Source organism: Dermochelys coriacea, chromosome 1 (assembly GCF_009764565.3).
Source record: "Dermochelys coriacea isolate rDerCor1 chromosome 1, rDerCor1.pri.v4, whole genome shotgun sequence".
In the NCBI taxonomy this organism is placed as follows: Eukaryota; Metazoa; Chordata; order Testudines; family Dermochelyidae; genus Dermochelys; species Dermochelys coriacea.
Window position 1 is genome coordinate 225,145,522 of NC_050068.2, and position 21,854 is coordinate 225,167,375.

General features: G+C 40.5%; 1 protein-coding gene across 1 annotated transcript in view; it reads left to right on the top strand.

Moving 5' to 3' along the window:
- Positions 1-21,854, top strand: part of LRP6 (LDL receptor related protein 6) — a 196,826-nt gene that overhangs the window by 117,956 nt on the left and 57,016 nt on the right. The window contains 2 exon segments of the mRNA XM_038403027.2: positions 7,897-8,293; positions 9,356-9,527. Of these exon segments, the coding sequence (XP_038258955.1) occupies positions 7,897-8,293; positions 9,356-9,527 (569 nt within the window).

Consider the following 21,854-nt stretch of genomic DNA (forward strand, 5'->3'; position numbering starts at 1 on the left):
CATTCACTTGCACTCTGTGTCCTTATGTGCACTAAACATTTTCTTATTATTTTCCACTTTTTCTACCACCAGTACAGTTTAACTGTTGGCACTTGAAAAGGAATAAACACTACAGTAGTTGCTTTCACTTAGTGAGGAGACATAATTTTCTAATGTAGCATTGTAAAAAAAAAAAAAAAAAACCAACCAAAAAAAAAACAACACTTTTTTTTTAACTGTGAATCTTGCTTTGGTCTTCCTGTTCGCTGTCAAGAAGAGACATTCTTTATCCCATCCATATATAGCAACCCTTATACTGTTTTTTTCTTGTCTTGAGGACAGCTGTCAGAACTCTGTATTTCCTGTTGCAGTTTAAGAGTACCCCTTGGGGAAAAAACTCCTAAATTCTCTGCCTCCACAGCCTGTAAAGCCTTAATCCAGATTTCCTTATACATATCAAGATTCTTAACTTTAAAATCATTCCTTTCCCCACCTCCCTTTAAACGAGAGAAATTTGCTATTAATTTCTGGACACTTCTTCCCCTCTGCAAATTCAAGGCGTTGTCATCTAGATGAGAGATTTTGCTGGGGTTCTATCTCTTCTCTCCTCCTGTAGTAGCAGGGGCAGACTGACAGCAACTGATACAACAATGGATTGGATAAAAATCAAGGGAAAGATTTTTAGGAGCGGGAAGTTTAATCAAATATATAATTATTGTATTGAGAATTTATTCATTACTTATGCTTGATAAGGCACAGAGACAGAATTAGACTTGTGCTAGGCCTGGGTCTTGTTGTTTATATAGTCCTGGTCCGATACCAAGAAAATACTGTTAGTCTGAGGGACCGACAATGGTTTTAAAGTAAAAAAAATTTACAGATCACCAGGGCAAGAAGCAGATGCTTTGTTTATACCATTGTAAAGCTGGAATTCATTGTAAAGCTTGGCAGGTCATGACACACGTGACTTTAAAGTTATGTCATTGCAAGTATCCGCTTGCTTCTTCCCATTCTTTCCTAGATCTCTCCCCCTCTCCCCCATGTGTTTAAATTAGACTTGATTATAGTAGAGACTTTCTAGAGAAATATTAGTAGTAGAACTAATACAATGCACTGCAAGCTTGCAAAGCCAGCTTTCAAACTGCTTAATAAAAGTAGGCTAAAGTTTTCAAACATGGGTGCCCTAGAGTAAGGCTTCTGTGTCCCTATTTAGAAACCTAAATAAATGGCTTGACTTTTCAAAAAGTACTGAGCACCCAGTGAGTTCCCATGAACATCTAACTTTAGGAACCTGTATAGATAAATAGATTTTTTTTTTTTAAATGTTGGTCTTGGTCTCCAACTTTAATCATATATAAACTATTGGGTGCTAAAATTCTCTTAAATTGTATGGGAGATCAGCAAGATGGTAATCGGAGGACCTGATTTTACAAACCTGCCTGATTGTTTAATTTATAGCACTATTTCAGTATTTTTGGCTTACTGTTAAATGCTAACTTTAAATATAGTTCAGTAACACTTGAATTAAAAAAGCACATTACATTTGGTAGCTCCAGTTGTGTTCCCCTCTCCCACTGAAGTCATGGTGGTAGTGGGGTTATAAGCCATTTTGTATATTCATAAGGAGTTACAGTGCCCCAATAAATGATGACTTGAAACTATACACAGGCATGCACAAACCTGAAATCCTCTTTCCTGCATTTTTTCGTCTTAAGCATGTGTACCCGGTATGATTTTCCTGTATGGTTCACCAGAGGAGGTAGAAGCTTTTCGTTTTTGTTTTTAATCTTGTACCAAAGCAAAACAAAAACACACAAATTTTAAGTTAAACTTTGTTACCGTAGGGTCAAAGGACACAAGTTACAAGCTGCAACTATTCTGGGTAATTACCTTGGAAAATTGATGGTGTATGTATAGAGTCTTGAAGCTGGACTTCAGTCCTCTGTGTGTGTGTGTGTGTGTGTGTGTGTGTGTGTGTGTGTTTTTAAATGACCTCTGGAACTGGAATTAACAAAATACTGAGATTTAAAAACTTCATGTCTTAAGCAACCTACATGTCTTGCATAGTCCTCTGAACATAGTCCTCACAATCCAATGTTATATGAGGCTTTTCATTGGATGTTTTGTACAAGTTTGTCTAGTTTTTAGTTTTGAGTCTTCCCTTGTTTGTTCCTTGATGTTGATCAAGGTGGTGATATGTGGCCAGTGGTCATCCTATAGATATTCCAACCTCTGAGACTTACTACTTTTGGTATTAGTCAGGACAAGGTGAACCTGCTGAGATCATCTGAAGTTATACCGCTTCAACATAAGCTTCTGATGAGGTGCTTCTCTGCTCATCAATTCCCATTTTCCCAATAGAATGGCTTTCAAAAGCGATATAACTAGCCAGATAAGTTGTCTGTTTACAGAGGTGTGGATAATCACTTTAAAGAACGTTTTTAACTCTTTATTGCTTGATTGGCCATGTTTTTGTGGGGTTAGTTTTGTTTGATGAGTGGAGTGTTTGCTATGCTCCGAGATAAAGACCATGAAATTCTTAGCTCAAAGATCCGGTGTGCAACATAGGCTAACTGAAAGCCAATAATTGCTTGATATTGAATGAGGTCTTAGACATAGGTCCTAGAGACACAGGTATGTCTACACTTAAAATGCTATGACAGCACATCTGCAACACTACAGCTGCCCCGCTGTAGCACTTCAGTGTAGACAATACTTCCGTTGATGGGAGGGGTACTTCTGTCGGCATTGGTAATTCTCCCCAAAAGGCAGTAACTAGGCCAACAGACAAATTCTTCCGTAGACATAGCACTGTCTACACCGGCGGTTAGGTCGGTATGTTTACATCTCTCAAGGATGTGGATTTTTCACACTCCTGAGAGATGTAGCTATGTCGGTGTATGTTCTACAGTGGAGGCCAGTCTGCAGTCTGTTGGACAAAACAAAATTCTTTTTTCTTTTGTCAATACTGTGTTGAAATGGAGCTTATTTGAGAACAATCAGAAGGTCAGTTTGTCAATTTTAAGGGTGAATTTCAGCACAGACAGTACTTTAACTCAGCTGAAGTCTTTCTGGCAAACTGGCAATAGTTCTTCAAAATGATCATAACTTTCACCCATGTCCAAGAAAGTTTTTTAAAGTTGCATATTAAAATTACTGAAAATCTGAAATACTTCATATGACCTCTTTTGATCATCTGCAAACCTGATGGTAATGCATTCCTACCACTTTAACTGCAGTAGATGATGATGATGATGAAAATAAAGATTAATCAGTGACTCCAAAATCATATTATTTCTACAATTTAGGTCAAATGGAAGTTTGGATAAAAGATGTAGATTCTGATGAGGCTGTATTGGAAAATCTTTTGTTAATTTACTATGAATAGTTGAGGTAGTTGGTGGCAAATTGATTACTTGTGCATCTATTACTGTATATATGGTAATTCAATGCAAGTATGTTTTGACCTTGACATCGAATCAAGATTTTATTTATTTATTCATTTATTTATTTATTTTTGTGGATATGCTATGTTAATACACTTCTGTGACAAGGTTGCTTGCTTTTTTTTAACTTTTGTAATCATGGGACTCGTGTATGTCTACACACCAATTAAACACTCGCAGCTGGCCTATGTCAGCTAACTCGGGCTCAGTCTTTCGGGCTGTTTAATTGCAGTGTAAACTTTTGGGCTCAGGCTGGAGCCTGGGTTCCAGATTCTGTGATGGGGGAGGGTCCCAGAGCCTGGGCACCAGCCTGTGCCCGGACATCCACCCTGTACATTTATAGCCTCGCAACCAGAGCTTGAATCTGCTGACATGGGCCAACCACGAGCGTTTAATTGCTGTGTAGCATACTCTTGTAACCCTGGTCTGTTTTTCTTTTGTTTAAGTCTAATGTTAAAGTTTAAAAGAAGGCATAAAAATATAGTTGTGGGATGGGGAAAACCTGCATTGGATAATGCATAAAAAGTTTTTCACTAGCTAAATAGCTGAAAAATGTATGCATATATTTCTAAACGAGAACACGATGGTTTAGGATGGAGAATAACACAGGTCTTTTTAGTCCATTCTTAAGAAACAACACTTGTATTTAATGTTCTAAAATTTTATTGTTCAAAATCATCATCATCTTTAGCAGTGTTTCTCAACCATTTTGTGCTGGCAACCCTCTTTGGACTTAAAAAACAAACAAACAAAAAGTAACGTGTGACCCCCTCCCCGCGCTAGAAAAACTTGCAGCCACTTACCTTAAGCTCAGGACTTTGGGCTTCAGCCGCTGCTCAGGGCTGAAACATGTACATTAGCTTTCTGGGTCCCCAAGCAATTGCTCTGCTTTCTACCCCCTAAACCCAGCCCTGCTTGTGATCCTCTTAAACCCATCCGGTGACTCCTTACCAAATAGATAAACCAACTTAACTGGAATGGATGAGGTGATTTATCTTAAATAAAAATGAAATTCATTGGCATAGGATAAAAACTTTAAAATCCCGCAAAATAAATTATTATTGAAAATAAAAATCTTTTCAGATACAATGACAAATTCACCACTAGCTTGTGCTGTACTCTATGGAAAAATCAGCTACAGCATAAATGAACAGATTTTTTTTCCCCTCTGTAAATCTAAAGGCTGTAAAGGCATCAGTACACTTCATTTCAGCATGACTTTGTAAGCCTATGTAGTAGTGGTCTTCACATCTTGATATAACATGAAAGGGAAGGGAGTCCAGGAGAGCTGGCTGTATTTCAAGGAATCCCTGTTGAGGTTACAGGGACAAACCATCCCGATGAGTCGAAAGAATAGTAAATATGGCAGGCGACCAGCTTGGCTTAATGGTGAAATCCTAGCGGATCTTAAGCATAAAAAAGAAGCTTACAAGAAGTGGAAGGTTGGACATATGACCAGGGAAGAGTATAAAAATATTGCTCGGGCATGTAGGAAAGATCTCAGGAGGGCCAAATCGCACCTGGAGCTGCAGCTAGCAAGAGATGTCAAGAGTAACAAGAAGGGTTTCTTCAGGTATGTTGGCAACAAGAAGAAAGCCAAGGAAAGTGTGGGCCCCTTACTGAATGAGGGAGGCAAGCTAGTGACAGAGGATGTGGAAAAAGCTAATGTACTCAGTGCTTTTTTTGCCTCTGTTTTCACTAACAAGGTCAGCTCCCAGACTGCTGTGCTGGGCATCACAAAATGGGGAAGAGATGGCCAGCCCTCTGTAGAGATAGAGGTGGTTAGGGACTATTTAGAAAAGCTGGACGTGCACAAGTCCATGGGGCCGGACGAATTGCATCCGAGAGTGCTGAGGGAATTGGCGGCTGTGATTGCAGAGCCCTTGGCCATTATCTTTGAAAACTCGTGGCGAACGGGGGAAGTCCCGGATGACTGGAAAAAGGCTAATGTAGTGCCCATCTTTAAAAAAGGGAAGAAGGAGGATCCTGGGAACTACAGGCCGGTCAGCCTCACCTCAGTCCCTGGAAAAATCATGGAGCAGGTCCTCAAAGAATCAATCCTGAAGCACTTAGAGGAGAGGAAAGTGATCAGGAACAGTCAGCATGGATTCACCAAGGGAAGGTCATGCCTGACTAATCTAATCGCCTTTTATGATGAGATTACTGGTTCTGTGGATGAAGGGAAAGCAGTGGATGTATTGTTTCTTGACTTTAGCAAAGCTTTTGACACGGTCTCCCACAGCATTCTTGTCAGCAAGTTAAGGAAGTATGGGCTGGATGAATGCACTATAAGGTGGGTAGAAAGCTGGCTAGATTGTCGGGCTCAACGGGTAGTGATCAATGGCTCCATGTCTAGTTGGCAGCCGGTGTCAAGTGGAGTGCCCCAGGGGTCGGTCCTGGGGCCCGTTTTGTTCAATATCTTCATAAATGATCTGGAGGATGGTGTGGATTGCACTCTCAGCAAATTTGCGGATGATACTAAACTGGGAGGAGTGGTAGATACGCTGGAGGGGAGGGATAGGATACAGAAGGACCTAGACAAATTGGAAGATTGGGCCAAAAGAAATCTAATGAGGTTCAATAAGGATAAGTGCAGGGTCCTGCACTTAGGATGGAAGAATCCAATGCACCGCTACAGACTAGGGACCGAATGGCTCGGCAGCAGTTCTGCGGAAAAGGACCTAGGGGTGACAGTGGACGAGAAGCTGGATATGAGTCAGCAGTGTGCCCTTGTTGCCAAGAAGGCCAATGGCATTTTGGGATGTATAAGTAGGGGCATAGCGAGCAGATCGAGGGACGTGATCGTTCCCCTCTATTCGACACTGGTGAGGCCTCATCTGGAGTACTGTGTCCAGTTTTGGGCCCCACACTACAAGAAGGATGTGGATAAATTGGAAAGAGTACAGCGAAGGGCAACAAAAATGATTAGGGGTCTAGAGCACATGACTTATGAGGAGAGGCTGAGGGAGCTGGGATTGTTTAGTCTGCAGAAGAGAAGAATGAGGGGGGATTTGATAGCTGCTTTCAACTACCTGAAAGGGGGTTTCAAAGAGGATGGCTCTAGACTGTTCTCAATGGTAGCAGATGACAGAACGAGGAGTAATGGTCTCAAGTTGCAATGGGGGAGGTTTAGATTGGATATTAGGAAAAACTTTTTCACTAAGAGGGTGGTGAAACACTGGAATGCGTTACCTAGGGAGGTGGTAGAATCTCCTTCCTTAGAGGTTTTTAAGGTCAGGCTTGACAAAGCCCTGGCTAGGATGATTTAACTGGGACTTGGTCCTGCTTTGAGCAGGGGGTTGGACTAGATGACCTTCTGGGGTCCCTTCCAACCCTGATATTCTATGATTCTATATAGACTTCTTTCATTAGATGTGTTAATGAAGAGTCTATCCAGCTTAATGAGAGTCAATCCCAGCAATATGATGCGTTTCCCCTGTTAAACAAGCCAGGTTGATGACACAGGAATTTCTCATAGGAGGGTCACTCTCATTGTTTTATATTAGCTTCTTTCATAGGTATTTCACTGTTTAAACACATTTTTTTAATAAAAGGCTTTTCCTTATTTCCACCAGGTATTTTATCTATGAGAGGGTAGCCAACTGTTGGTTTCAATATAGTCACAACAGACTTGTTGATTTGCTTTCAGTGCTTTCTTTTAATCTGTATGTTTTTGTTTTTTACACACACACACACACACACACACACACACACACACACACACACACACACACACACACACACACACACACACACACAGAGTCAATCTTGGAAGGATTCAATTTTTATTGATAAGTATCGGTAAATATTGATTTCATCATACACCCCCCCCCCCATGAAAAAGTATTTCCATTGATAATTAAAATTTACAGAAAGACAGAATAAGAAAATGCTGCTTGAGAGTTTATTAATTTGATTTAAGGATATTTTACCTTGTATATTTTGACATGTGATGTAGACAATTTGTATTGTAACAGTTATAAACCCTCCCTTAATTTTCAGCTTTGTTATCAATTTACATTTTCAGTCTTGAAAAAAACTTTAAAATTAATGGGTATTAGCCATTGAAATTATATTAAAAAAAAAACCTAATTCTGCCAAGTCTACATATCTAAAGCATACTGTAATATATTAAACTTCGCAAAATTTACAACTATGTACAATTCAAGTTGGACCAAAAAAGCACTATTCATCAACATTTTTTTAATATCATGCAGATTTTAATGGTCCATTTCTACAGAAAATGTCCTGGGAATCATTCAGCATTGGATCCAAAATTCACACTGAAGAACTTTGAGCCAGATTCCCCAGAGGTGCAAATCAATCTGCATAGCACCACTGAAGTCTGTTGGGCCACACTAATTTGCACCAGCTGAGAATCTTGCTGAGAATCTTGCTAAGAATCTACATATTTATCATGTGCGATTTTTGAATTAAGGGTATTTTTTTTGTTTGGTTTTGGTATATTCAGGTGCCACTGAATTACTGCTCCTAGCCCGCAGGACGGACTTGAGGCGCATTTCCTTGGATACCCCGGATTTTACAGACATTGTCTTGCAGCTAGAGGACATCCGTCATGCCATTGCTATTGACTATGATCCTGTGGAAGGATACATCTATTGGACTGATGATGAGGTGAGGGCCATTCGCCGCTCTTTCATAGATGGATCAGCTAGTCAGTTCGTTGTCACAGCACAGATTGCGCATCCCGATGGCATTGCTGTGGACTGGGTTGCCCGAAACCTTTATTGGACTGACACCGGCACTGACCGCATAGAGGTGACAAGACTTAATGGGACTATGAGAAAGATCTTGATATCAGAAGACTTGGAAGAACCGAGAGCAATCGTATTGGATCCCATGATTGGGTAAGGAACTGTTTATAAATGTTTTAGAAAGCTGTATCATTCAGAAATGTAATGTGTACCCTTCAACAATGGCAGAGATTCATTGTGGCACTCTGATGTCAAATACACTATGGTCTCTTTAAAAGGCAAACAAAAAATACAAATCCTAGTGATCTTTCTAGTGGAGTTCAGGCCTGTCTGTATTCAAGAATATAAATACTAATTTTTTTATCATGATATTAACTCACTTTCACTCATCTGGCTTTTAACTGTAACATGATCTGGGCTATGCAGATGTATGTACACTGATTTGAATATTTAAGAACAAGTGATCTTTAATACTATTTGATTTACAGGAGGTCTTATGTTTCCAAAGTTAAAATTTATTAGTTTTTTTCAACCTCTTCCTCCTATTCTTTTCCTGTTTCTCATTTTGCAATTTCTCAGAATTACTAAATAAATTACATCTGAATCGTTCGTGTCAGTTCTTGTTTAACACTGTGCTTGAACATCTCTAGCTGAAAAAGATTTTTAAAAAAGTCAACGCTGTCCCCGAATATAAAACACAAACAAAAATTTAGTAAAATAGGAACTGATGCCTGTATGTACACAGGTACAGATAGTGGAACATGAATATTACACATACTCTTTTTGCTTGAAATTAAAAAACCTGGATTATCTGAAAGTTATCAAATGGGGATGAATGAACTATTTCTACTTTTTGATTAATTGACTGGTCCTCTTTATTTCTTTGCTCATGTTTCCAGATTTGGGTAACTAAGTAAAATTGACTATTGAAGCTCATTAAAAATGGCTATACAATTATGAGAATTGCAGTGGATTGTTATGGGAGTTCTGTTAAACTGACCAGTGCATTTACACATAAGCACCATTGACGACATATTGCACAAGTTGAATTTTACCACCTTAGTGATAGAAATCATGTTCTAGAAATGCATTGGTCTGTGTTGTATGTCTTCTGATCACATAATTTTGGTGTGGGGGTATTAGAGATGAGCTGCATTAATGTTGAAAGTGTGGTTTTAAAGTATTTTTAAACTTCTCTTCTGCTCTCCATTGCAGATACATGTATTGGACTGACTGGGGAGAAATTCCAAAGATTGAGAGGGCTGCATTAGATGGGTCAGACAGAGTTGTGCTGGTGAATACTTCGCTTGGCTGGCCAAATGGACTGGCCCTGGATTATGCAGAAAGCAAAATATATTGGGGAGATGCAAAAACAGACAAAATTGAGGTTTGTTAATGGCATTTTTAATTAATTCTACGCAGTTAAAACAATAGAGCAACTTCCATTTGTCTAGCTATAGACACTGATATATTTGCCATGAAGGTCTTCAGGAGGCAGCATAGGTGTGGAGGATTTACTCTGAGGAACTCTTTAATTCTAATCCCAGTATCCCAGTGACTTCCTCTGTGGCCTTGGGCAAGTCACTTCACTACTCTTCTTCAGTTTCTCTATCTATAAATTGGGAATAATAACCAGGTAATAGGTTCGGGGAATGGGGATGGGTTGCTATTGGGAGGATTTGTTTAAAAAGGACACCTTTCGACATACGTTTTAAAAAAACAGATTTCCTTACTTACTTTGGTAATAACACATTAGGAAAAAATTATGTAAACATATGTGCGTTTTACTATTTGTGCTTTTTATCCAATTCAGACAGTTTTAAAATAAATTAGTCATTTTCACATATTTCTAGTCAATTTCATTTCCGAGTTCTTATGTGCGTAGCACAATGTTATAAGGGTTTCAAACATTGCAGGGGGAATAGGTTTCTCTCCTTCCCCGTTTCATTTCTTTTAAAAAAGAAATGGTAAAGGGCAAAATGAGGAAAGGGAGGACAAGAAACATTTGCGAATACAGACTAACACGGCTGCTACTCTGAAACTTCTATTTGCCGTAGGCCAATTTTCATAAATTTCAATTTTGGGCTAAATTTGCGCTCTCATTGTGTCTAATGTACAAGCCTTTGAGACTGTAAACAACTGAATATCAAATATCATTGTCACCAAAATAGTACATATGCTAAGGAGATGACTAGATCTCTGCTGTTTTTAAAAAAAGTAACCAAAAAAAAAAAAATCACTATTTGTGTAGCCTCAGTATAAGATGATCCTTTAACTTTGGAGAGAAAAAAGGAGCTCAGAATTAAATTTTAATTTAATTTTAGATGTTGTGTAGCCTGTTTTCGATATTTATTGATTTTTCTCCAAAAAAAATACTTGGATTTTGAAAAAGTCAGTATTTGGGCTTTACCCATTTTTCACCAATTTTAGCTTTTTTCAGGGCCCAGGAATTTTTTGTGGCGGACGTGGACAGGGTCAGGCACAAAAGGGGAGCAGAAGAACCACCCAGGGAACCTGGCCTGCTGTGGGGAGCCCTGGAGTCCCAGAGGCTGCTCCAGGACAGATGGAGGGTCTGAGGTTCCCCATAGCAGCCTGGACTCCCTTGGTGGCTCTTACTACAGCCCTGCTCCAGCTTCCAGCCCAGCACATGGGGTGGGGCCTTGGGGGAAGAGGAGGAGGTAGGGCCTTGGGGAAAGAGAAGGGGCAGGAGGTGGGGACTTGGGAGGAAGAAGAGGGGCAGGACCACGCAGAGGGCAGGGTACCTGCGTGTGTCCTGCTTTTGCTTTTTGAAAAGGTGGTCACCCTACTGCCCTATCTTGCCCACTATCCTTCCTTTTTAATTTTTAATTATTTTTCACTCATTTTTACAATTTTAAAATAAATACTAATAAATTCCTGTGAAGTTCTTTTAAAAAAATAAAAACTGAAAATGAAGGGCCTTATGCATGGTCTAATTGTAGAACTTGGAACTGATGTCAGGAAAACTCAGCCTGCTCCTGCTTAAGTGACCTTGTGTATGGGCAAAGAGAGACATTTCAGTGTACTTACACATTATTGTATACAAGTAGATTTTCCATACAAAATCATTAAATAGTGCTTGCTTTTTTTGTTTTTCAATGTGTGGCATTACTCAAATAGTAATCTTATTGCATCACTAAAGAAGTCAGTGTCTCCTGCAAGACAGATTTCTGGTATGTTTGTGCCACATATGTGCTCTATTATATATTTTTACGCACTGGTTCATGCTACGCTTTTCTGGAGCCCCCAGATGATGATAAAACATCAGCAGGGGTTAATGGAGACTGGTAGGGGGTGCAGCAGGGAGCTTTTGTTCCCATTTTATCTGGCAGCCTGCAGCAGGCAGAAGCAGGCTGTGTGGCTCAAAAGCTTCCTCATTTATCTCGGTCAGGTTTCACTGCTGATAAATTTCTATTGAAATGGATGGCAGCTATTGTGCTTGCCAGTGGGGAAGATTTCTCATTCACTTGCTACAGGTTTAAAGGATTTTCCTGCCATGCTATGCGGTTAAAAATGTGTGATCTGCTCTGTTGAACTGTTTTTTTGTTTTCCTGCTCAAGTGAATACCGTCTTCTGGACACATATGCTACCTGTTTTAAGACATAGGATGGATTTAAAATGGCCAGCAAAACCTGTATTGATATAGTGGGTGGGTGGGTATTCACCCACGAAAGCTTATGCTCCAATACGTCTGTTAGTCTATAAGATGCCACAGGACTCTTTGCCGCTTTTATGGATGCAGACTAACGCGGCTACCCCTCTGATGATTGATACAGCTGGTTTCCTTGCAATTTTTCAGTGTGTTTTTGCTTCAGTTATCCTTTAGCTATCCTCCTTCCTTTTCTCCATTCTTCTCAAATCCAGTGATGAAATACACCTACGGGGGGGGAGGGGGGACTTTGAGCAAAGACTGTGTGCTTCCCATACAGATCCAACCATTATCTAATGATTTTGAGTGCAGTTCTAACTTGGAGTGTTTCTGTATGCCTAACTCTATTTATCATGCCTAACATTAGTTTCTCTAACCCTGATGATTAATGGGGAACGTCTTTTATATCTTGCTTCTTTTCAGCATAAGTACACACATGCATTCAGAACACAGCTTCATTGGGCAACAGAAAATGAAAGCTATTAAGATTTTTTTTGGGTACAAAGGTCTTGAACAGAGAAGACCTTATTGTGTATGACCAGGGAATTAAAAGCTTGGCATCTGGAGAATGTCCATTCTTCATTCTAATCCTGAAATTGTAGGGCTACATTTTTCTTTGATGACAACACTCTCTATTTCATCAGTACCCTAATAAGAAAATTTTGTTTTCCAAGCATTCAAAAAAATTTTATTGAGAAATTCTTTGTTTCATATATCTGTATATTGTGAAATACTGATGTGTAGACAAGCTTGATTGCTTTTGTTCAACCCCCACTTTTTAATAAAACACTGAAAATTGAGAGGTAGAAACAGTTAACTCCCTGCCAAGTTGAACACACACGTTTTTGTATAGTTACATTTAGACAGAGCCAATAGCTCTTGTAGATATTAGAAGTAAATGCAGATGAAGCATACATTTGAAACCGCTTTGCCTCTCTTAATTCTGCCCCTGGTATATTGTACAAATAAGAGATGAACAGTAACTCCTTGCTTAATGTTGTAGTTATGTTCCTGAAAAATGCTACTTTAAGCGAAACAATGTTAAGCGAATCCAATTTCCCATAAGAGTTCATTTAAATAGCGGGGGTTAGGTTCCAGGGAAATTTTTTTCGCCAGACAAAAACTATATTTTTATATCCAGGATTGGCAACATTTGGTACGCATCCCGTCAGGGAAAGCTGCTGGTGGGCTGGGCCGGTTTGTTTATCTGCAGTTTCCGCAGGGTTGGTCGATCGCAGCTCCCACTGGCTGTGGTTCACCATTCCGGGCCAATGGGGGCTGCAGGAAGCGCCACTGGCCGAGGGATTTTGTTTCTGAACTCTTTGTTATTCCTGTATCTTTTTTGAGGTAGGTTGACCAGAACAGAATACAGTATTCCCGGTGAAGGTTTATATTTAGTTATATAATGAACGGCATTATAGTATTTTTTTCATTATTTTTTCCACATTCTTTAAACATCCTAACACTTTATTTGCTTTTCTGAGCATGGCTGCACATTGAGCTGAGATGGATGTTGGAGTTAGGATTAAATCCAGAGCAACTTCTCCTCTTATGTGTTCTTGAAGTAGCTGTTCCATGAGCTTTAAACCATATGACCAGTTTATATTTGGGTAGTTGAAATCACCCATTTTTATTGCCTCATTAACTTTAAATTCTCTCTCGGATCACCCTCGACACTACAAACCTAATATCTTTCATTCTCTGAAGTGTGGTAATACAACCCTAGTAGTAAAAAGAAAAGGAGTACTTGTGGCACCTTAGAGACTAACAAATTTATTAGAGCATAAGCTTTCGTAAGCTACACGAAAGCTTATGCTCTAATAAATTTGTTAGTCTCTAAGGTGCCACAAGTACTCCTTTTCTTTTTGCGAATACAAACTAACACGGCTGCTACTCTGAAACCCTAGTAGTATATTCCTATTCTTATGATTTGGGATTTATATCCAAACTTTGTGGTCCCCTCCACTCTGATGTGTTGTTTTCATGGAATCTTTAAGTTGTTGTGCTCCCCCTCCATGTCTACAATCTAATCTATCCTAGTGTAGTTTATGCCATGTAATATATTACCCCTTTGAGGTCATTCCACCATGTTTTAGAAGTGTTGAATGCTTGAAGTTTCTATTCCATTATCAGGAATACTTATTTGCCCATTTAAAACTTTTTATTTGTATATAGATGTTACCCCTCTGTCTCTCTCTCTGACATTTTTTAGGTTGTCTCTGTGCTCTCAACCCTGTTTATCCTTCATTTCAACTGTAATTTCTGTCTGATCCTTTACTACCAAATGTAGTTTCTTTTGTATTGCTGAGATTTTCTAGAGGATGTTGTTGATTGTCAGGAAGTTTGTAAACAGAAGCTGTTTTTTCCCTATTTACTTGGATATCTTTGGCCTGAGTCAATCCCAATGATAACACAATCCATTGTTTCTGAAATCAGTTTATCACCGTGAAAGTAATTAGGGTGTTAAAAATGCGAGATTTGAGACATTGCTTAATTGATACATTGGGAGAAGCTGTCTGATGGGAAATGAGTGAGTTTATGCAATAACAGAAGTGGAACAGAATGTTTATGATGTCTGCCGTAATAGAAAAGGAAATTCAGAAAAGATATAATTTTAGTAAGTTTTTGGGTAATATCCTTGTTATACACTTACGGTGTTTTATCTGAGAGCAAAAGTAGGTTCTGTAACACCTAACATGGAAAGAACAATTAGATCTTGAGTAGAACTATTACAAATTTACCTTCTTTACCATCACATCATAAGTATTATCTATACGAAGTAATGATATTAGTTTGCATACAATTGTGTATATATATGTACAGATCCCATGCTAGACCAGCTAATAACTACCTCAGCAATTAAAATCTCTGAACTAGAGGGTCAGACTTCGTTGTTTGTGTAAGATGGGCATATTGCATACACTAGAGGCTCCTTGGATTCTTGCATTCACCCTCGACAAGCTTTCTGTGTGCCACCTTCCTGGACCACTTTATTTCCTGAAACCCCCATGGCAGAGGCTGTGTGTGCTCTCCATGTCACTTTCTCTCCCATACCAGAGTTCCCCATTCTCGCTTCCATGCTAGGGGCTCTTTGTATGCCCCCATTTTCCCCCTTTCCTCCACCATTCTTATTTATGTTCTTTCTGTGTGGGAGATAAGTAATTCAGAGTGTCGACATTTTAAACCGTGTTGGGAGGAAGGGCAGAGCTGAGATGGGTGGGTTATGCTGGAAGGTGGTAATGGCTGCCATCTGCTGGTTCTTTGATCTATAGACAGTTACAGAGGTGGCTGGAATTGCTAAGTTTGCTAACCAGATGCCAGGGGCTTTGTGTGTCCTCTGTTTTCCTTTTCCTGTCTCCTGAATTTTACCCAAATCAGTATGGTTGTGCCCATTGATGCCTAGAACATTCCCTGACATTTTGGAGTTGATCAGATGTGGCATTCAAAAATTGTGTTCTGAAATAAAGTTGAGTGACAAGGTGGGAGAGTAATATCTTCAGAAGTTGGTCCAATAAAAGACATTATCTCACCCACCTGGTCTCTCTAATATCCTGGGACCAGGATGGCTACAACTACACTACATCAAGATGAGTGTAAGGCCTTGCAAACTTGGCCAAATCTGAATTTAAGAATGGCCATACTAGGTCAGACCAATGATCCATCCCGCTCAGTATGCTGCCTATGACAGTGCCAGATTTTCCAGGGGAATGTGTAGCATATTGATTATTTGGAGTGTGGGTTTTTGGTTTGGTTTTGTTTTTGGGGTGGGAGGGCATTTTTGAGGAAGGACAACTTGATGTGAAATGTTGGGGTGTCTTATATTCTTTTGAATTATTTTTAAAGCTGCTGTTCTTACAGCAACAAGGTGCCTATTAAATGTGTTTTTTTTTAATTTCATGAAGTGACCACATTACATAGCATTAAAACCATTGTCCTTTCTTCAGCAATAATTAAAACAAAAATCTCCCAAAATCGGGTAAGCTGAACCGAACACCAAGAGTGTTTTCAGTCATGTTCTGAAATGATGCTAAGGCAATCTTCAGAATGATAATAGAAATAATACTGAAAATGCTGAAAGGTCACATCACTGGGGTCCCCCCATATAACTCTACCAGTACACCATAGTAATGATTTGCCAAACCTTCCTGTTGTTCTAATTGGAACTGACTGGAATTTACTGATGAAATGGCCAGGGTGTTCTGACTAGATTGAGACCACCAGTCAAATGTCAGCTAGTGCTGCCAGAAGTGGAATGTCACTGCATCAGCCCACTTATATCACTTGGTTGTTGTTGGTATTTAGAAGTGAATTACATCTAGAATATTTGGCAAAAATTGAGACACCAAACAACTTGCGCTGGTGCAAAATTCCACTCTGAAATTTTTTGGTTTCAGATGGAAACAATACTATGAGATATTAAGTTGTATGTATTATTCACATCATGTTTGGTCATCAGCATCTTAAGATATGGCGACTATTTTTTGTTTTAATTAATTTTATTTTCAACATGCTATATATTTTTTGAAGTTTTTTGCATTGATATTGTTTTCTTTGACTGATTTGCAAGACCCTTGCCCAGAGGAAAGACCATTTGCTTTTCTTGTGTGTGATTTCCTCCTCTCCCCCCCCTTCATAGAACTACTCGCTCTTTCAGTAAAGGTAGCGTTTGTGGTTAAGCCACATCTGTTTCCTGTTGTAGCCTGTATTCTCATTGTGGTCTGAAGTATTTAGAATGGCCTCACAATGTGAAACCCACACCACACTGTGGTTAAAGCAGCACAAACCATTGGAGACACTAGCTCAGATTATAAGGCAGGTTTCTTAACCAGGGATTCAGAGGGCCTGGTTATCAATTGGGCTGAATAATCCAGTTTGGGATTCCTCAGAGGAGTACACATGCAAGGACAATCAGCTTGTGACCTGATTGTTCTCTGAATTTCACAGTCTGAAGAGTGTATGTTGAAATCCTCTAGATTTATGACTGTTTTTTTTTTTTTCTCTCTTCCGTATAGAATGTATGCATCACCCCGCGTCTCTTCTTGCTTTTCCCCCTGCATCACTCTGGTTCTTTTTTGTTTTGTGAATTACACATTGGGATCCTTTTAAAACCTTTTGAAATCCAGCCAAGGTCAGTAGGAACTAAATGTTGCTGTCTGTTTGGTCATGATGGAATGAGTGTTGCTCTAACTCCAGCTCTTTGTAGACAGATGTGCCCTTTAAGAAACTTCTTCACCACAGTTGGCACTAATTGACAGCACTTCTTGCCAGTCTCTGCTGAGTGGTTATGGTTTGAATGGGCATGGAATCTGATTTATGCTCTCACCCTTCCAGGTGAGGATTGGGGCATGTGTGGGCAAGGTTGCATGGCCATAGTGCTGTACCGGGACTGCCAATCCAGCACCTTTCACCAGTGTTAAGTTCACTTAAATAACCAAGTAACCAATAACCAAGTTTTCTTGTTGCCCACCTAGGACTTGGGAGACCTGGGTTCTATTCCCTGCTCTGCTACAGATTTCCTGAATGATCTCGGGCAAGTTACTTAGGCCTGATCTACACTACAAAGTTAGGTCTATGTATGCGTGTGTCTATGTTCAAATTTGTCCCCAGCTGACGTAAGCATCCATTTACAGTAAAACCACCTCTCTGAATGTCGTAGAGCCATGGTTGACCTAATGAGGGCAACATAGTGTGAGTGTAGACACTGCCTGACCTGACTTGACCCTACAGTCTTCCAGCAGCTGTCTCACAATGCCCCATTCCCTGTGACAGGGACAATTCTGGCCACAATTTTAAACTCCACTGTCCTGGGGTCACAGAGACCGGAAGCCATATTCACCCCTTAAGCTTCCCACGTGTTTGTGGAGTGCCTCATCCTGATTGCACACCTAGGAGCTCACCCTGTGTGCAACTGCCCAACAGACCATGTAAGACTAGGTGTGCTTCTGCCTGGAATACACAAGTATTGGATCTCCTTGGCCTGTGGGGAGAAGAGGCTGTGAAAGCACAGCTATGGACCAACCATAGAAAGATGGACATCTATGATCATATTGCACAGAGGATGCGGGCAAAGGGGTATGACAGAGAGCAGCAGCAGTGCCATGTGAAAGCGAAGGAACTTTGTCAGGGATACCAGGCCTGGGAGCATAACAGCAGATCGGGTACTGAGCTGCAGACCTGCATACCATATTTGGCAGCGACCCCACCAGCACGCTGCAAACCACTATGGGTACCTTTGAGGAGCCCAAAACAGAAGCCCCTTTTGTGAACAGTGAGGGGGGACTCCGACCATGCCACAAGCCAAGACCTATTTGAGGCTCCTCCACAGCCTAGGCAGTCTGAGCCGGTAGTTGAATCTTTCCTTGGTGCTGTCAAGGTGGCCAGTGCACAGCTTCATGAGCCAGGAGAGCAAGGGGTAGGCTGAGTCCCCCAGGATCAGCATGGGCATTTCAGCATCACTGATGGTAATCTGCCGGTTGGGAAAAGAATGTTTCTGCTTGCAGCTTTCTGAGCTTTCCAAGTCCTGTGTTCTTCAAAATGTGAGATATCAGTGAAGCATTCTCTGTGATCAATCATTGCTTGCATAACAATAGAAAAGTAGTCTTTCTGTTGAAGTACTCAGTAGCAAGGTGGGCTAGTGCCAAAATAGGGATGAGCATGCTGTCTGTCTCCCCACCACAGTTTAAGAACTCATTGCTGCAGATCCATCCACTATGTCCTGCATGGTGTTGAACATCTCTCTTCAGTGCATCAGGAGATGAATAATGATCCTACATGCTTGCTAAATGGAAGGATAAACAAAAATAGGTCTGCAGCTAGCGTTGATTTCAAAACAGCAAACTTTATAAAATTAAGGGAATTAGTTAGGGAAGTGGACTGTACTGAAGAACTTCAGTATCTGAATGTAGAGGAGGCTTGCAATTATTGGAAGTCAAAGATGCAGAAACTATCAGAGGCCTGCATCCTGAGCAAAGGGAAAAAATTTGTGAAGAAAGATTACAGACCAAACTGGATGAGCAAGCATTCAAACAGGTTATTAAGAGGTTTCAGAGTAGCAGCTGTGTTAGTCTGTATTCGCAAAAAGAAAAGGAGTACTTGTGGCACCTTAGAGACTAACAAATTTATGGTTATTAAGAGAAAGCAGAAAACCTACAAGGAATGGAAGAAGGGATGGATCAGCAAGAAAAGCTACCTGTTGGAACTCAGAAATATAGGGGGAAAAGTGAGAACTGCCAAAAGCCAAGCAAAGTTGGGCCTTCCAATGGAAATTAAAACAATAGTAAAAAGTTCTTTAGCCATATAAATAAAAAGAAAACAAGGAAAGAAGTGGGACTGCTAAACACAGAGGAGGGAGTGGAGATTAAAGATAATCTACGTATGGGCCAATACTTTGCCTCACTTTTTAATAAGGATAATGTGGAGTTTGGGGGGCAGTGGCTGGCTGGTTAATGGGAACAAGGATGTGGAAGTAGAAATGACCATATCTGAGGTGGAAGCCAAACTCAAGTAGTTTAATGGGACAGAATCTGGAGGCTCAGATAATCTCCATCCAAGAGTATCAAAGGAACTGGCACATGAAATTGCAAGCCCAATAGCAAGAATTTTCAATGACTCTGTAAACTTAGGGGTCATACCCTATGACTGGAGAATTGCAAATATGTTACCTATATTTTATGAAAGGTGGGAAAAAGTGATCTGGGAAATGACCAGCCTCTTAGTTTCATCTCAGTTGTATGCAAGAACTGAGAACAAATTTTGAAAGAGTAGTTAAGGACATAGAGGTAAACAGTAATTGGGATAAAATACAACATGGTTTTACAAAAACGTAGATCATACCAGAGTAACCTGATCTCTTTCTTTGAGAAGATAACCAATTTTCAAGACAAAGGACATGCTGTAGATCTAATCTACGTGGATTTCACACATTGTAAATTATTAGTTAAATTGGAGAAGACTGGGATTAACATGAGAATTGAAAGGTGAGTAAGGAACTGGTTAAAGAGAAGACAACAATGGGTTATACTGAAAGGTGAGTTGCTAGGATGGAGGGAGGTTACTAGTAGAGTTCCTCAAGGATCAGTCTTGGGACCAGTGTTTAACGTTTTCATTAATGATCTTGGCAAAAAAAGTAGGAGTTTGGTAATAAATTTGTGGATGACACAAAGTTGGGAAGCAGTGCCAATATGGAAGAGGGCTGGAATACCATTTGAACAACCTTGAAAACTGGAGTAACCTAAGAGGGATGAAATTTAATAGTACAAAGTGAAAGATCATGCAACAAGAATTTTTGCTATAAACTGGGGTCTGATCAGTTGGATGCAACAGAGGAGGAGAAAGACCTGGATTTGAATAGTTCTTAATAAACTTTAATAGATTTAGTAATTTTAATAGTTTTTAGTATCTTTTAGAGTTAGATTAAGCTATGGGGGAATTCATCATACTCTGGGTATCAGACTATGCCCAGAACTCTGGGCTTCAAACTCTGCGCCTGCTATCCACAGTCCTTTCCAGTCACTGATGACTACCAGTGCTGCCTCTGCTGTTTGGGAGAAGCTTATATCATGGCTTGGTGCAGTATTTGCCAGTCCTTCCCCAGCCGTACCCAAGAAGGGTGGGCATTTCATCTCTGCAAGTATCTCTTCTGGAAAAGGCAATGAGACCCTGATTGGAAACCTTCCCCCTTCCCCATACATTGGCCTGAGTCATCAAGTAGCATGCCTTCTGCTGCAAAGTCCAACCCCAGTGCCAGGGAATCCAGCCCCACAAACCCCATGGAGGGGCCTACTTGGGAAGTTAGGAAGCACTCTCATAAGCATGGGAATAAGTCTTACTTTAAGTCCACTTCAAAGAAATCGGATGTGCCGGCAAGCAAATCCACCAGTTCAGCCTATGAGGACTTAGGATGTCCTAAGTCCCACAGGTAAGACAAGAAGCCAGAAACATTGGGCTCCATTGGTACCACTGTCCCTTTCACATAGTCTGTGGATGGGATAAAATATCTATTTCTCAGATTATGGGCTCCAGCCATTTCCAATACAGAGTCCTACCCTGTGGGATAGCTACCGCCCCTAGAGTCTTTACCAAGATATTTTCAGTGGTAGCAGCTCATGTCAGACATTATTTTTCCCATACTTTAATGGCTGGCTCTTCACCACCAAATCATGCCAAGAAGTCTATACGTCAGCCTCTATAATGCTCTGCCTCCTTTCCTCACTGGGAGTCAGAGTAAACATTGAAAAATCTGTTCCTACCCCCTGCAATCTTTGGATTTCATTGAGGGCAACCCGAACTCTTGTCACTGCAAGGGTGTACTTGCCCACAGACAAGTTCCAGACCATGAATGATGATATAGCTCACATCTTGAGCAACCCTCAGGTAACAATCAAAACCTGTCTGTCCCTACTTGGCCACGTGGCCTCGTGCACATACGATACTCCATTCGCAAGTCTCCACCTTTGTTGCCTTCAAACATGGCTACAGTTGGTTTATTCCCCAAGCGATCATTCCACAAACCTCACACTGACAGTTCCCACCAAGGACAAATCCTCATCATGTATATGTGGGGGTCCTCTTTCTCTCCTCTTTGCTGAACAAGGCCATAATTACAGATGCGTCCCTACTAGGTTGGGGAGCTCATGTGGGCAACCACATGGTGCAAGGAACATGGACAACTCGAGAGTCCAGAATGCACATTAAGTGGAATTAAGGGCAAGAAAGCAGGCATGTGAATCTTTTCTTCCATTCATCCACTCTCTCACCTTTTTCTGATAATGTCAGACCAACACCATGACTGTTTTCTACATCACAAGCAAGACAGAGCAAGATCTGCCTCTCTGTGTACAGAAGCAGTCAATCTCTGGAACTGGTGCATCAGCAGTCAGATCACCTTATTTACAGCCTAGCTTCTAGGGACGCAGAATGTACTCTGGCTCCCTCAGCAGGCACTTTGCTATCGACTGCAAGTGGGGAAAATCATAACACAGTGCTGCATGGCATTTTCACGTGATGTTTGCTTCCCAGGCCAACAAGTGCACCACCTATTGCTCCAGA